Consider the following 16,153-nt stretch of genomic DNA (forward strand, 5'->3'; position numbering starts at 1 on the left):
CTAGGATGCAGGCAGGAACTAGGAAGCTGTGGAAACAGAGCAGGTGCTCTGAAGAATATCGCTCCATTTGGTTGAGAAATCACATGCAAACTGAATACAAATGAACATTTTTGGTTCCTCTGCCACTGTCCTTTATAACAGCTCAGGTAACATTGTGTGCTGAGATAGCCTTTGGCTGTGTCTACATGCATAGCCCCAAATTCCAAAGGATGTTGTGGGACATATCAGGGAATGTAAGGCTATGGGACAAGGGAAGTACCTGACTCTCTGGTCCTGCCTACGACGATCTGGCTCCACGGTCCAGTCCCGATGGCATTGAAGGCCTGGACTTGTACTCGGTACTCAGTCCACTCTTCCAGGTCCTCGATGGTGTACTCTCGCTCAATCCGGTCATGGACCACATGGCTCAGGGTCTTGCCATGCCCATCAGATCGGGTGTACTTGATTTTATAACCCACTGACTCTGGGTTCCCGTTGTATTCCATTTCTGGGAGAGGCTGTAGCAAAGTGAGAGAGATGGAGCGGAGAGATTGGGATATACAAATGGCTTCCCCTCCTTCTACTACATCCCATTACTTCCCTTCTTTAAGTTACAACTAAGAGCTTATCTTATCCAGGAGAGCTTTATGATTAGCTCAGTCCATTTTCCAACCTGTCAAGAGGAAGCCAGATGTCCCCTTCTTGCCAAGTGCAATTTAGTAAAATGGTAAATCTATATTATTTCTGTTGACCACATGTGTTTCTCCCATTAGACCTTGAGGTCATAGACAGTATCAATTCTCTATTATGTATCCACTACATCATTAGGTACCTTGTGGTTGCTCAATTAAATCTTGATGACAGATGGAGTGGTTGGTAGAACCACCGTAGGACCAGGTGCCCCTATCCAACTTCCCACCAAGTCTCCCTCAATCTGCCAGTAAATCATTAGAAATTTATTAATTGCAGCAATATAGGAAGCCAGGTGGTTGGGGTGCTGGACTTAAGAGTCAGGAAGATCAGAGTTCAAATTTGGCCTCAGATACTTACTAGCTGTGTGATTCCAGACAAGTCACTTAAGTTTTGTCTGCCTCAGTTTATTCATCTGTAAAACAGGGATAGCAATAACATCTACCTCTCAGCACTATTGTGAAGATCAAATGAGATAATATTTGTAAAGTGCTTTGTAAGAATAATATATAATTGTTAGCTATTATATACTGATGTCGATGATGATGTAGCTTCAACTAATGACTTGTCATCAGAAAAGCTGGTGTAGGCGGTAGAAAACCTAAATAACATATCTATCAGCATCCATTGACTGATTGATTAATCGATATATAGCAAGATATACATAGATATATACATAGCTATATACTATATATAAACATACACTATATATATGGTATACAGAAAACCTCATTATTAGAACCATCTTTCAATCTAAACTCAATTCTTCCCAAGATAGTTTAAGCCCTTTTCCTCCTGGTTAGATTCATAATATTGGAGTCATCCTTGAGTTTTCCTCCAAGTTTAACCCATCACCCTCCATATTCAATTGCTAAAATTTGTAATTATCCCTCCACAATATCTGTCTATCCAGTTCCTTCTCTTCAATCACAGGGATTCCACCTTGTTCATGTCCCCAACCCCTCTTAGCTGGGCTATTTCAGCAAATCTCTTTATTAGTCTTCCTACTTCTAGTATCTTGCCTCCCCAATCACTGTTAAAGTGATATTCTTAAAACAGGGGCCTGATTATGTCATTTCCCTGTTCAAGAAACTTTCATGGCTACTCATTCTCTCTTAAGTTAAACTACAAATGCCTCTTTGACATTTAAAACCCTTGGTAGTCTGAGCCCAGTCCACTTTTCCTGACTTATTTCATATGACTTCTCCTCATACATTACATTTCAGATTAACAGGCCTATTTGATGTTTCCTAGCTTTGTGCTCCATATCCCGTCTCTATAGCTTTGCAAAAGTATTGTTCTTCATGCTTGGAATGTTCTCCTTTGCCACCTTTTGGAAATCCAGCTAAGTCTTTATTAGTGTAAGAAATCTTGTGAAGGGGTTGCATTATTGGAATTCATGCTGCATGGATCCACTGGGCTGGAGCCAATGACCATATTTTACATAATTATAACTTTGAATAGTGCAAATTTGAATACCTGCTACCCCTTCACGGATTCATTATTTGCACTAATCAGGATATCCCTGTCTTAGCTCCCATATAGGTCCTCAGATTAGGGAACAATTCCTACATGAGTCCTTCCTGATCTTCCAGTTGTTATTGCTCTTTGTCTTCTCATTCCATCACCCCAAATAAAACTCACAATAGCATAGTTTTAGAGCTAAAAGGAACCTTCGAGGTCAATGAGTCCAATACTTCCATTTTACAAATGAAGAAACTGAGGTTGTAAAAGAGCAAGTGACCATCCAAATTATATAGCTGATTAGTGTCTGAGACAGGATGAAAATGCAGGTCATCCCCATTATTTTTGTATAGAGTTTGTATTTACTTATTATCCCTGTATAAGTTTTCTTCTTCTAGGAGGAGACAAATTCCTTGTAGGTAGGGACCAATTCACCATTGTATCTCCAGGGGCATACCACACAGACAGCATTTAACAAATGTTTGTTGAATTGAAACCAATTGAATTTCTCTTTGGAGATCAAGGACAGATATTGTGTTTAATGACTTGGTTGATGGGCTCAGACTATCCATCATACCTCCAATCTGGGATTGTTTCCCTTGGTTGTTAACTCAAGGTAGCCTGGAAAATTTATTTGCTTTAAATTGACATGGAATGTTGGTAGATGATAGTAGGTAGTGTGGGTATATAGATTTCCCATAAAATCCTGAAGATTGCCTATGAATGTATTTGTGATACAAGTCATATAAAGAGTCAAATAGGTAGTCTTGGTCTTGTATCTTCCTTATATCTCCTGATCCTTTCAGATGTCCTTTGACCTCATTCATAGAATTGATATAAGCCCCCTTCATTCCATTTCTTACCTGCAACCTCTCCTCATTATCTTCTGCTTTGCCCATCTGCCACATAAGTCCTCCCTCCTCCCAAACCTCAGCTTGTGAAAATACTTAGTGAAACAGACCAAAGACCATTAGGATGGCAATTGATGGGATTGCTAAGAGGGAGAAGGAACTTTATTCCAATGATCTGGTATCTGCAAAGGAAAGGTAACGGGCCATGCACCATTAAGTGAAGCTAAGAGTTGCCCAGGGCCTTCTACTAAGTCGGTGATTATTTTTTTATCCCTCCCTCTACTCTCCCTTGGGTATTAGAGAGTTTAACCTTTTAGCTACCTGGCACACTTAAAACCTTGTGAGGTATGGAAAGGGGCAGCTAACTCTTGAATGGGATCAAACATTGCTTAGCAAGGAAGAGCTGCAGGATGTGGGTAGAGAGCTGTATTTAAAAAGTATTTTCAAGGCAAGCACAACATTCTTAAAGGTATGGATACATCATCTTACTGAAGTTGACAACAGTGCCAGGAATATGGAATACAAGTAGTATCATTCCCATTTCAGATGAGAAACCCAAGGCTCAGAGAGAGAAATAATTTGCATAAATTGGAAATACATTTATAAAATGATGGGCAAAGGAAGTAAACCCCAAGTCCGCTTTCTTTCTCCACTACTTCTTTGTAACAAATACTGCCTATTTTGGCACAAAGAGATATTTAGCAATAAATTGTTATTGCTAAAACAGAGTTTAGAGATAATTAAGTCTGATAGTTCCTATTTTGTGGTTTGCTAATCCCTTAGGAGGTTGATATTGATAATTCAAAGCACTTTAATGGTGCTTTAAGTATTAAATAACTGTAAAGAATATCATGAGTAATACATTGTTCTGGGAGGGGGTTCACAACACACTTTTGTTGTTGAAAGGGGTTCATGAAACCAAAAATGTTGGGAACCATCGATCTAGCCCATTCTCCTCATTTGACAGATGAGCAACCAGATCCAAAGAGATTAGTAACTAACAAATGGAGGAAATGGGACCCGATCCTGGGTCTCCTGAGTTCTAGTATATCACAATGCTGCTTCCCATTTCTTGAGCTTTTTGACTTCCCACCATCCTCTTGGGAAAACATAAGGGGTAAGGATTTTCCCTCCTATTTCCCAGAAGAGGGACCTCTCAGAATGAAATTGTATCTTGCCTAAGATCATGTTGTAAGTCATGTTGTTACATTTATTACTATGTAATTATTATGTAGCCAGGAACTGCACTAAGTGCTGGGGATACAAATAAAGGCCAAAACATTATCCTGCTCTCAAGGAGCTTACATTCTAATGGATGACATGGAAATAACTAAGTATATAAAAATATATTCAGACACAGGGATAATGTCACTCTTGACCCCCCTGAATTCTAATGACTAACCCTTTCAAATCATTTTCTATTTATTTTGTACATGTCTCCATATGTACAAATTATCTCTCCAGGCTAGAGTGTAGCCTCCTTGAGGCAGAGGCTGTTTTTGTTTCCCTAGTGTTTAGTGTGTATCTGATACATAACAAATATTTAATAAATATTTGTGAATTAATTAAAAAGGGAATATAGGTATGTATGAACAAGATTTTTTTAAAATTTCCTGACAGCAGATCCACCTCCACGTTTCTTACTCTGTCTCTCTGTCTTTCTCTGTTCCTTCCCTCTCCCTCCCCCTGCCTAATGTTGGATTCTGATGGGCACTCAGCACCTGTCATGCCCACTAACCACTGTGGGTACCCATTAGTGATGATACCTTTGTAGAGACTCACAATCTCCAGTGATATTGTTCCCCTGCTCCCCCCAGCCCCTCCCAGGAGTCTGTCTCACCATCCAGCGCAGCCAAAGGCTAGTCTCACTGGCCGTACGCAGGGTCACGTTGGCAGGTGCCATGTCGGGTGGAGCTTGGAGGGTTTGGATCTTGCGAGAGGGTTGGCTGGGGGGGCTGGTGCCCACAATATTCACCTGGCGCATGCGGAAGCTAGGGGTAGGGGAAGGGAAAGGGAAGGATGAGAGACCTAATGAGGATGACAAGAAGATTGTCCCCCTAGCGGAAGACCAGGGCTGCAACCCTCAAAACCAGCTTCCCATCCCTTGTTCCCCTGTTGCCAATATCCCCTTTCACCTTGATCTTGCCCCTTTGTCTGCTTTACCTGTAAAAGGTGTAGGGGTTGAGATTGGGTACCTCCATGGAGCGGGCATCAGGTTCATTAGTCAGTTGGTGGATCAGTAGCCATTCTTCTCCCTCACCCACCACTGCCACCTGAGAAGGGGAGGGGCCATCAAAGCAGAAGATTAGAGTACTGCTTAGTCACCTGGTGGTACTCCCTCCACAAGCTCTGAATCCTAGGAGTTACATAAATGCTCAATGCTCTCTGCTTCTGCTCAGGGACCACCCTTTTGGACAGCAAGAAACAGACCCAAAATGTGGCCCCCATATTCTCAGATCCTAGAGTGTGATTTTTTTTTTAAAGCAAATATTCCTTAAGGACTAAAGTAACGGAAAAATCTAACCAGTTTAACCTCCTAAGGTTGGCCACATAGTCAGAGACTGGTATTGGTATGTGTCAGTTAGGGGCAGAGGGGGGCTTGGAGGAGGTAGCAGGAACATGGGGGATCGGGTATTTTTAGTGCATTTGAACATCTGATACATCAATATGTATATGTGTTTTATATGCGAATTACCAGAAAGGATTGCAAAATTAAGAGTTTAGGCATTCATCACAATAGGGTTGCATCTTAGTTGTTATGGGCAAGATTGAACATGTAATTTGCTTGTCTTGGGCATGCTGGATAAAGATGGAGAGTCTCTTTGCCTGGATTACCTGTGCCTCCACCAGCCATCGGGAGATAGATGTTTTCCCATCATAACCAGGTCTGAACTGTAATGTCACAGAGCGGGGACCAATATTAGAAATGCCCAAATTGGTAGGGGCTCCAGGAAGCTCTGAAAGAAAAAAAAAACAAGGAAATTCTATAGGAAGGGAGAAAGCTCTATCATCTATCCTACCATTCAAGACTTTACTGGCTATCCTGGTATGTCCACCATCTCCTCTTTAAATCACATCTGATTGGCTAGAATGACAGGGAAAGATAATGCAGAATGTTGGAGGGGATGTGGGAAAACTGGGACACTGATACGTTGCTGGTGGAGTTGTGAACGGATGCAACCATTCTGGAGAGCAATCTGGAATTATGCCCCAAAAGTTATCAAACTGTGCATATCCTTTGACCCAGCAGTGTTACTACTGGGCTTATATCCCAAAGAGATACTAAAGAAGGGAAAGGGACCTGTATGTGCACGAATGTTTGTGGCAGCCCTTTTTGTAGTGGCTAGAAACTGGAAACTGAATGGATGCCCATCAATTGGAGAATGGCTGAATAAATTGTGGTATATGAATATTATGGAATATTATTGTTTGGTAAGAAATGACCAACAGGATGATTTCAGAGAGGCCTGCAGAGACTTACATGAACTGATACTGAGTGAAATGAGCAGGACCAGGAGATCATTACATACTTCAACAATACTATATGATGATCTATTTTGATGGACGTGGCCATCTTCAGCAATGAGATGAACCAAATCAGTTCCAATAGAGCAGTAATAAACTGAACCAGCTGCACCCAGTGAAAGAACTCTGGGAGATGACTATGAACCACTACATAGAATTCCCAATCCGCCTACTTTTGTCCACCTGCATTTTTGATTTCCTTCACAGGTTAATTGTACATTATTTCAAAGTCCAATTCTTTTTGTACAGCAAAATAACTATATGGACAAGTATACATATATTATACTTTATACTTATACTTTAACATATTTAACATGTATTGGTCAACCTGTCATCTGGGGGAAGGGATGGGGAGAAGGAGGGGAAAAGTTGGAACAAAAGGTTTTGCAATTGTCAATGCTGAAAAATTACCCATGCATAAATCTTGTAAATAAAAAGCTATAATAAAAAAAATCACATCTGAAGGTTGCCTTGGAGTTTTTAAGAGCTGGAAGGACCCTGGGGCTATCAAGGCCAATCTCCTATTTTTACAGATGAGGAAAATGAAGCCCAGGGTCACATGGTTAGTAAGCATCTAAGTTTAAATTCTTAGGTCTTCTAGACTCCTATGTACTGATCAGTACTATTTTGGTCTATTAGTGACTTCAATTTTACTTTTATTGTGTACTATTTACATTCTAGAGGCTGGAGGAAGATTTGGACACTTCTGGAATGGTTCCATATGTAGGTTCTTCTCCAGGATAAAGGAATTTGGGGAAGAAAGCCTGCTTTGAGTCTTGGAAGTATATGGTTTTGCAGCTTAATGTTTTTCCCTGGGGTAGGTAGTTTCTCATGGAAGGATAGCAGGGTATGAATAAAACCACCTATTTGAGAAATTTGAATGAATTAATTGAGCAATGGGAAAATGGGACTCTAAACCAGAAGGTCAAGAAGTATTCATTCAACATAAAGTCACTGGAAACTACTGATCAACAGTCAGGGATAAATATTTGTGGACTGGTGGCATTTTTGGAGCTCATCTGTAAGGCTGACTTAATAATGTCTAAGAAGGATTGGAATGAAACAGGAGATGTGGTTTATTCCTAATAGAGGAATAATTTGGAGTCTCAGATTTTAAACAGCAAAGTTCCATAATGACTCTGGATCATGATTGTTTGGAGTATGGCCCAAACTTGACAGCTAATATTCCAAGTCAATGGCTGATCCTTTAGTGATTAGGACTCTAGTGACTGTGGTCTTAGGTGCTCTTAAAGTCAAAGAATTTCAGGATTAGGAGGGATTTCAAGAAGAATTCCTTCTAGTAAATCTCTAACAAGTAGTCACCTGGTCTCTGCTTAGAGACTTTTGGTGATAGGGAATCCAGAACTTCTGAGAAATCCCATTTCAGTTTTTGGACATCTGATCATTAAGGAAGTTTATTTTCATTAGGCCCAAATCTGATTCTATAACTTTTACTTGCTGCTCCTAATTTGGTCCTTTGAGGCCAAGCAGAACAAACTTAGTCCCTCTATTACATGACAATCCTTTTGAAACTCAAAGCAGGTATTATGTGACTTCCTAAACCTTTTTTCCTTCATACTCAACACCTCTAGTTCTTTCTGTTTTTTTTTTTTTTTTTAAAGTCTTCTCAGAATCATGGTCTTATTCAAGTTAGTTAAAATCCTTTCTATAATGTAGTGCCCAGAATCAAACACAGTAAGTAGTCCAGATATGACCCAACTATGACAACAAATGATTAAAGTGATCAGAGGATTTGGAATTGGAAGTGATTTTCGAAGTCATCTAGCTTAATCACATAGTCACTTGTAGCCTACAACATTTCTTAGAGCAACCCAAACTAGATTAAAATGTAATCAGATAATAAAATACATAAATAAATAATATGCATAATATAAATAAACACATAAAATAAAATACATACATAATACATAAACAAATAAATACAAAAATGTAAATTTATAGAATAAATACATACATATATAAATAAAATAAATATATAATATAAATTTATACATATAATTATATATCACAATATAAACATATAATAATTAGGTAATCACAATGTGATATTTAGGTAATAAAATAAATAAAAAATATAATAAAACATAGATAATGTAAATATGTGGTTTTCTGAGTCAATATGTGGCCCCCAGGGATCCTTATGTATGGTTTGACACCATTGTTCTAGCATATTTCTTCATTTTCTCCTTATTCATTATGGTTACTGTGCTAATAATGTAGCCCAAGAGAACATTAGTCTTTGAGGGACTGTGTTACACTATGGACTCACTCTAAGCTTGTCTGCAGTCCAGTAAAATTATTAGGTCTCTTCCACAAAAACTGTGTCTAGCCATATCTTACTCTTATCTCATCTTATATTTATGCAATGTATTCTTGACCCGCAAGTAAAAGATTTAATTATTATTATCATATTTCATCTCATTGGTTTTGGCCCACTGTTCAAGTCTGTTGGGAGCTTTCTGGATCTTAAAATTCTGGAAAAAGCTGAAAAGCATATTACCCAAGCTTTCATCCATGTCACCGATAAAAGAACAGGGCCAATAACATGATGCTCCTACATACCACCCTCCAGGTTTACATTAATTAATTAATTACATTACAATTACTGGGCCTGGTCACTCTAATACATCTAAGAGTACTATCATCCACTCCACATTGCTCTGTCTTGTCCATAAAGACAAGATGAGGGTTCTTTGAACCAGTGAGGTCAGATCTTGAAATTCTACACAGAGGCAACTAAATGCCATGGGGAATGAGGCACTTAGGAAGGCCTGAATTCAAATTCTGTCTCAGAGATTTATTAGCTGCATGAGTTTGCATAAGTCACTTAACCCCAATTTGTCTCAGTTTTTACATCTGTAAAATGGGGATAAAAATAGCACCTTTTTCATAGGGTGACTGAGAGAATAAAATGATATGATATTTATGTACTATATAATGCTATATAAATTCTTATATGTTTATATCATATTACACATGCAAGGTGCTTTTCAAACCTTAAAAAGCAATGTAAATATGATTTATTTTTATTGGGTTTTTTTTTTTTTTTACTTTTGTTATTTTTTGGGTTTTTTGTTTTTTTAATTGTTATCTTTATATTTTATTATCTTTTTAAATTTATTGTTATTATTAAAACACATGGTCCAGTGGGATAACAGGACTTCTAATAAAGAAGTTCTATTCTTGTGCACAAAGGAGTATGTCCCAGTATCCTGTAATTTTTTTTTTTTTTTTTTTTTTGTGAAAGGTTCTGGAGAAGCATTATTTCTTGAATCCTCTGTCCAATATCCTGGAATTATGGGGATGTGATATCTTCCTTAGAGGCACCCTATTCTGCTCTTCAAGGGAGTCAAAATGCTCTAGAATACATCTAATATTCCCAGGAGAGAAGGAAACTCCTCATTGGGTTCTTGGGGGGCAGAATGATACCTTTGCCATCTTACCTGGAGGGACCCCAGAGGAAATGGTAGAAGCTGAAACTTGGCCTTGACCCTTTGAGGTCATAGCTGCTACTTCAATGGTATAGGTAGTGAGGGCAGTTAGCCCCGTGACACGGTATTCCAGGGTGACATTGGGCAGGTAATGTGTTACCCGGGTGTTGGTGCGGTTATATTCCTCCCAGGAGATCCGGTATCCTAAGGGGAAAAACAGGGAAAAGGATACAAATTTGGCTATGAGGGAAATTATGACCCATCTTTCTCACCTGATAGGGTTTTCCTTAAGGAAAATTAGGCATTTACTTATTACAAAGGGCTGGGAGTTATTAGGAAGGATCTTTGGATTATTTGCTTTGTTTTACTTTTCAGGTATAGAGGAAGGACAGGGGGTGGCAGTGGTCTGGATGTCTGGATACTCTGCTCATTTGTTTGGTGCTATTATCTGGCCTATTTCTGTGTTTTTGCTCATACTTTTCCTAAAATCTGGAACTCCTCCTTTTCTCCTGAATTCAATGTTCCTAACTACTTATAGGAGCCAATTTAGATGCCATCTTCTCCATGAAGCCTTCTCTCATTAGCCCTCCCTTCCACCCTCCACCCTTGAAGGTGAAAATAACTTTATGATTCCTTAAATTTCTTATATTACGTTGCTTGAGCCTTTTTTTTTTTGAAAATGCTTCTTTTGTTTCTATTGTTTTCCCTTCATCATAGTTATTCATCTGTATCATTTCACCCTATTAAATTGCAGACTCATTGAGGATTCAGACCAATTTTTTTATCCTTTGTTCCTAAAACAAGGTCTTACACACAGTAGGTACTTAATAAATATTTGTTGTTTATCCATTGTACCATCCTTCTCACCACGGGAAGGTGGGAGGCATTCCCATGTTTTTGGACACTAATTATCAATCCAACTTCTAGCATTTAGGGAGGGGACAAATGTGATCTTTTCAGTACCAATAAAGTATTGAGACAGTATGGTCACTGCAAAAGAGATATTAGAACTTCATGATAATCACATCACAATGTGGCAAAAGAAAGGGCAGAAAAGTCAGACATTTTAAATGGGAAATACTAGGGTATGTTACTGATTGGCAGTATAGAGAATCCTAATCCTTAATTTCTTCATCTGTAAAATGATGATACAATACCACCTAACTCATAGGATGTTATGATGATTAAATGATATGAGATATATAAGGTGTTTTGCTGACTTGGAAGAATTATATAAATTTTATCTGTTCCTGATTACTTTTTTCCTATACTGTTCTAGCTTTCCTAATCAAAACTCTTTCTCTGGAGCTAGTTGGGTTCTGCCCTTGATTCCCTGGATTTGATTCATCTTTGAACCAGTTTTCCAGTAATTTCCTGAATCTACCCCTTTCTTCAATTTTCTAACTCTCCTTAATTAGAATGTAAGGTGCAGACTGTCTTGTATTTGTATCACTAATGACTGCCTGGCATGTAGAAAGTGCTTACTAAATGCTTTCTCATTTATTCTCTGAATGTTTTTAAAGAATGGGTGGCAGGCTGGTGGTGTTTTAAGGATAATTGTTTGAGGTCCTGTCTGTCCAGCCCTGCCATTCTGCAACACTAAGGAAAGGATTGGACTCACCTGTGAGGATGCCGTTCCTCTCGCCAGGCTCTTGCCAGCTCACCTTCAGGGAGGTGTCGAGGATTTCATTGAAGCTTAGGTGTCCCACAGGGCCTGGCACTGTTCCCAGAAAAACAAAAACAAAAACAAAACACCCCAAAATCCCCACCCCCCAAACACAACAAAAGTTAGAATCAGAGAGTGAATGCTTTTCCAAAGAGATAAGATTGTGGTTTAAATTGGGTTGCAGATAACATGGTAGAAAAACAAAATATGGGTGTCCCATTGCCCGGAAGAAGTTAGGTCAACTTTTGCAAAGAAAAGGGGGTGCTAGGGGAGGACTGAGGTACATACCATCCTCATGGGTGCGCACCAACTGGGGAGAACTGCGGGGTCCATCTCCAGGTGTGGTAAAGCACAGAACTGAGGTAAAGTAGTCTGTGAATTTCTTCAGGCCAGACACAAAGCCCACGTGGATACTGTCCTGGAAGTTGGGTCGGGCTGTCACCATGGTAACCTCTTCTTCTTGCTCAGGCTCCCAGGCAATCAGCTGGGGAGAGAGGATGCTCAGCATGTCAGGTGGGATAAGATGAGGTCTAGCAAACATGGCCAAGCTCAGCCTTAAGGAGGCCAGGCTACTGGGCAGAGAATCCAGGTCCTGGACCAGAAATGAATCTTCCTGACTCCAGGTCTGGTGTACTATCCACTGGGCTTCAGCCAAAAAAGCCTTTTAGTCTGGAAGTTCCAAACAGCCCTTTTTTTTAATCACTTATTTTACAAACCCCATGCCATTTAGCAGCTAGATTCCCCCTTTCCTCCTCCCTCTTTCTCCTCGCTCACTTTCCATCTTGCTCTCCTGTTTTCCAGTCATTTCATCTGTCTCTCAGGATGACAGCTGTTCCCTGAGATTTCCTCATTTATTCGAAGTTGATTAAATATCAATTAATGATGAAAAGCAACACTTGATGAGTTTTAATAAGCCTGAGTATTTATAGATATAAAACAATACCGCGGCCAATGTCTCCTGATTAACTCATGATTCTAACAATGCTTAATCTTCTTCCTTTCATGGTCTTATGTTTATAAACCATGTTTTGGCATTTAATTAGTATTGTGCAAAATAGCCTATAGCGAGTTAATTAGATACTAATTAGACCCTAAAAATACTAATCAGAAATACTAAATGGCATTTAATAAGTATGTTAAATATCCTCCTTATTCTAGTTATCTTGTTTTGTGGCAATTAAATTGCCAAACTTCTTTTGAGTAGATTAAGAAGCAAGTTTAATGTTTTAATTCAATTTAATTTATGCAAATTTGAATTAATTATGAATTAGAATTAATTACATAGTACCTAAGTCTTTGCTCTCCAGTAAGTGTTAAATCTTGGTAAATATTTTATTAGTCGTGGACCAATTAGAATAATGACTGTTTTAAAAGATTATAAAGTATGTGTAGGAAGGTGTCCGACAGATTCGTTCCATGATTTAGCCAGTAGAAATGATCCAGAAATGAATAGACACAGTTAAGGAAGTGAGATTTTAAGAAGAAGCAATATTGACTTTATGGCTATAGTGCTATGTTTGAAAACTAGGATGTGGCTGTGGGTTTTGTCCTTCTGTTTGCACAGGGTTTAGGGGTGAAATCACTCCTTTTCTAATAGTAGGGTTAGGATCCCTATTTTATAAATGAGAAAGCTGAGCAACAGTAAGAGAGAGAAAAAGAAGGTTACACATCTGCTCACTATTCCCATCTATTACCTATAGAGGAGGTTGGTTTGAAGAACAGTCACGGCTCAGGTGGGCTAGGGAGGACAAGGTTGAGCAAGGTCTGAAGGCAACATTTTGATTTAGTCACAATCTAGTCATTTCAGATACCGTTTCTCCCCTGAAACAGTTCTTCCTTTTCTAACAACTCTCTCTAATTGATCAGAGGAAAAGGGTTCGCTTTTCCCAAACTCATCCTACCAAGTAAATGTAGGCACAGCATTGTTTTCACAAGAGAAATATGATCTTTGGGGTTCTATGACATTACAGTGCAGTTGAAAATAAAAGTGGATGAAACAATATTTTCCAAAGAGCTTCTATATTTTTCTTTTTAGTCCAATCCATAATTTCATACTTGTGGGTATGCTAACTCTCTTCACAGATAGGCAATTTGTATGTAGCTTATAATTTTGGCTGGGATATATAGAAGTTAAATGACTTGTCCATGATTAAACAACTAGTATATAAGTGCCTATAGATATACTCGTACCTGTCCATACATACACATATCTTTGGAGAAAGTTGGGTTGAAGACTAAGCATGACCTGTATATATATATATATATATATATATATATATATATATATATATATATACCACATACTGTGCATATAAATAAAACACACTCATATATATATATAAAAATAATATGTATACATCTCATACTTAAACATACATACACTCAACACACACATACCTATTACCTACAGAGAAAGTTGGGTTGAAGACCAAGCATGGCCTGTTTATACATATACATACCACATATTGTGCACATAAATAAAATACACAATCATATATATACATGAATGTATGTACACACAAACACCTTAGGCAGCAAAGGGCACAATATAGCTACTGGAATTAGAGTTAGAAAGACCTGAGTTTCAATTCTTTCTTGGACATGTGGCTTTAAGTAAGTCATTTGACTGCTAAGCCTTAGTTTCCTTATCTGTAAAATGGGAATTTAATAGCATTTACTCTATAGAGCTGTTGTGTGGACTGAATGAGATAATACTGTGCAGTTTACTGTGTGAATGCCAGTTAACATTATGTGTAGGCACATATATACATGTGTTTATAAAAATATCTATTGATAGAACATTGAGATTTTACTATCAGTTTTTATTCATTTTTTCTTTTCTGCCCAATATATATTCTTCCCTTGTTTATCTGAAGCAGTATCTTTCTTAACATTTGGGGCAATGGATCGTGAACTCCAAGGCTTTTATTCTTGACTTTTTCCCCCCATAGCAGAGTAGAATTAAAAGACTGGCTATGATTCTTCCTGTCTGTGCGACTCTATGAAAGTCATTTAAATCTCTCCAAGTCTCCATTCTCTCCTACGAAAATGGGACATGCATTATCTACCCTAAAGGATTTCTTGTAGAGAAGGCACTTTGTAAACTCCACATAAATAATACCATGGAAGTGTTAGCTATTAATATTGGTGATAATATGAAGGTAGAGGACATTCATGGCCACAGGGCTTGGATACTCTGCCTGGTAGTCAGGCCTCCTGGAAACCAATTTAACTTGCTCAAGGGAGGTCACCCCACTCAGACCTAGAGGGCAGAGACTAACTTAATACCTGTGTGTCCTATAAGTCACTTTGTTGTTGTTTGTCCTTCATTCTCAAAAAAAAAAAAAAAAAAAAAAAGATGAATGACATCAAGAAGATGAAGTCTTGACTTGCAAGTGAATTGGGTTTAAATGAGGAAATTGGATGAAACAAGTCTCTCCATGGGCTTCTCCTGCTCTCAAATCTAGGATTCTAGGAGGTCTCACTGTACAGCACCTAAAAATAATAATTAAGTGCCTACTGAAGGCTTTACTATGATGGCAGCAGAAAAATATGGTAAGAGTGAAGAGAAAGAGAAACTGATCTTCTCATCTTAACAGCAGCTTCTGAACTCACCATGATGCATAATCAGGTTTTTCTGAACTTTTGATCTGGATATAATCATAGGATGAGACCTAACTGTTCTGGCCTCCTCCACCAGCCTCTCTGGCTCTGCTGGACTTCATTTGCTTTTGAAGTTCCCTCTCCCATGTCTCATTTGAAGCCCAAGTCCCCCAACTGGGTATGAAACTTTTGTGCTGAAGGCAGCTAATTGTTCCCAACTCGGTGACTTGGTGCAGAGATCTGCCTTCTTCTTCCCTCTTGAGTCTCAATTAAAAAACTCTTCCCTGCTAATGCCAAGAATGGTTTCATGGTTTCTGGTTTCATGAGTAGGGGTTAACAGCTCCGTTTCTCCTTTCCTTCTCTGTGTAGACCAGGAACTGTCTCATCTATCCGTCCCACTCAGATACAGTAAGCTTCCTTTGGGTGAGGCAGTCCATGTGCCTGCAGGGTCTTTACATAAGTTTAGGTAGCCCAGGAAGATAAGAGGGTCTTTGTTCTCAGAGCTGGAAAGTGCCATCATTGTGATTAGAGCAAAATTTAATTAAAGAAAGGGTAGAAAAGGCAATGAGGAGGGCAATTCCGCCTGCAGTAATTAATTATGTAAGCATAGAAAAGGCTCATTTACCCTCCTGGGTTAGGAACAGAAGATGGCTTGTGAAGATGATATCTAGGGAGTAATTGTGCTGGACAGAAAGACAAGGTTTGGAAATGATAAATACGATAAGGAGAAGTGATGTTTCTACATTTCACTGACACCATGAAGCAAAGTCCCATTTGTCCTATGCTAGCTATGGCTTTGCCTATTTTAAAAACTCCCCTCTAGTCTTGCTAGGAAGTTTTTTCTTCCAGTTTAACATAATAGCCCCCACTGTTGTAATTCCAAATCATGACAGAGTAACAATCAATTACTTTTGTAAATGGGT

General features: G+C 38.7%; 1 protein-coding gene across 2 annotated transcripts in view; it reads right to left on the reverse strand.

Moving 5' to 3' along the window:
• The window catches only part of SDK2 (sidekick cell adhesion molecule 2), a 436,057-nt gene that overhangs the window by 83,882 nt on the left and 336,022 nt on the right, over positions 1 to 16,153 (reverse strand). For both annotated transcript variants that reach the window (XM_031965742.1, XM_023502570.2), the window contains exons 19-25: positions 11,916 to 12,111; positions 11,583 to 11,681; positions 9,974 to 10,165; positions 5,820 to 5,941; positions 5,148 to 5,257; positions 4,825 to 4,975; positions 260 to 497 (exon numbers count right to left, since the gene is read on the reverse strand). In XM_031965742.1, the coding sequence (XP_031821602.1) occupies positions 260 to 497; positions 4,825 to 4,975; positions 5,148 to 5,257; positions 5,820 to 5,941; positions 9,974 to 10,165; positions 11,583 to 11,681; positions 11,916 to 12,111 (1,108 nt within the window). The remainder of the gene's footprint in view (positions 1 to 259; positions 498 to 4,824; positions 4,976 to 5,147; positions 5,258 to 5,819; positions 5,942 to 9,973; positions 10,166 to 11,582; positions 11,682 to 11,915; positions 12,112 to 16,153) is intronic.

Source organism: Sarcophilus harrisii, chromosome 4, assembly GCF_902635505.1.
Source record: "Sarcophilus harrisii chromosome 4, mSarHar1.11, whole genome shotgun sequence".
Taxonomy (NCBI): Eukaryota; Metazoa; Chordata; class Mammalia; order Dasyuromorphia; family Dasyuridae; genus Sarcophilus; species Sarcophilus harrisii.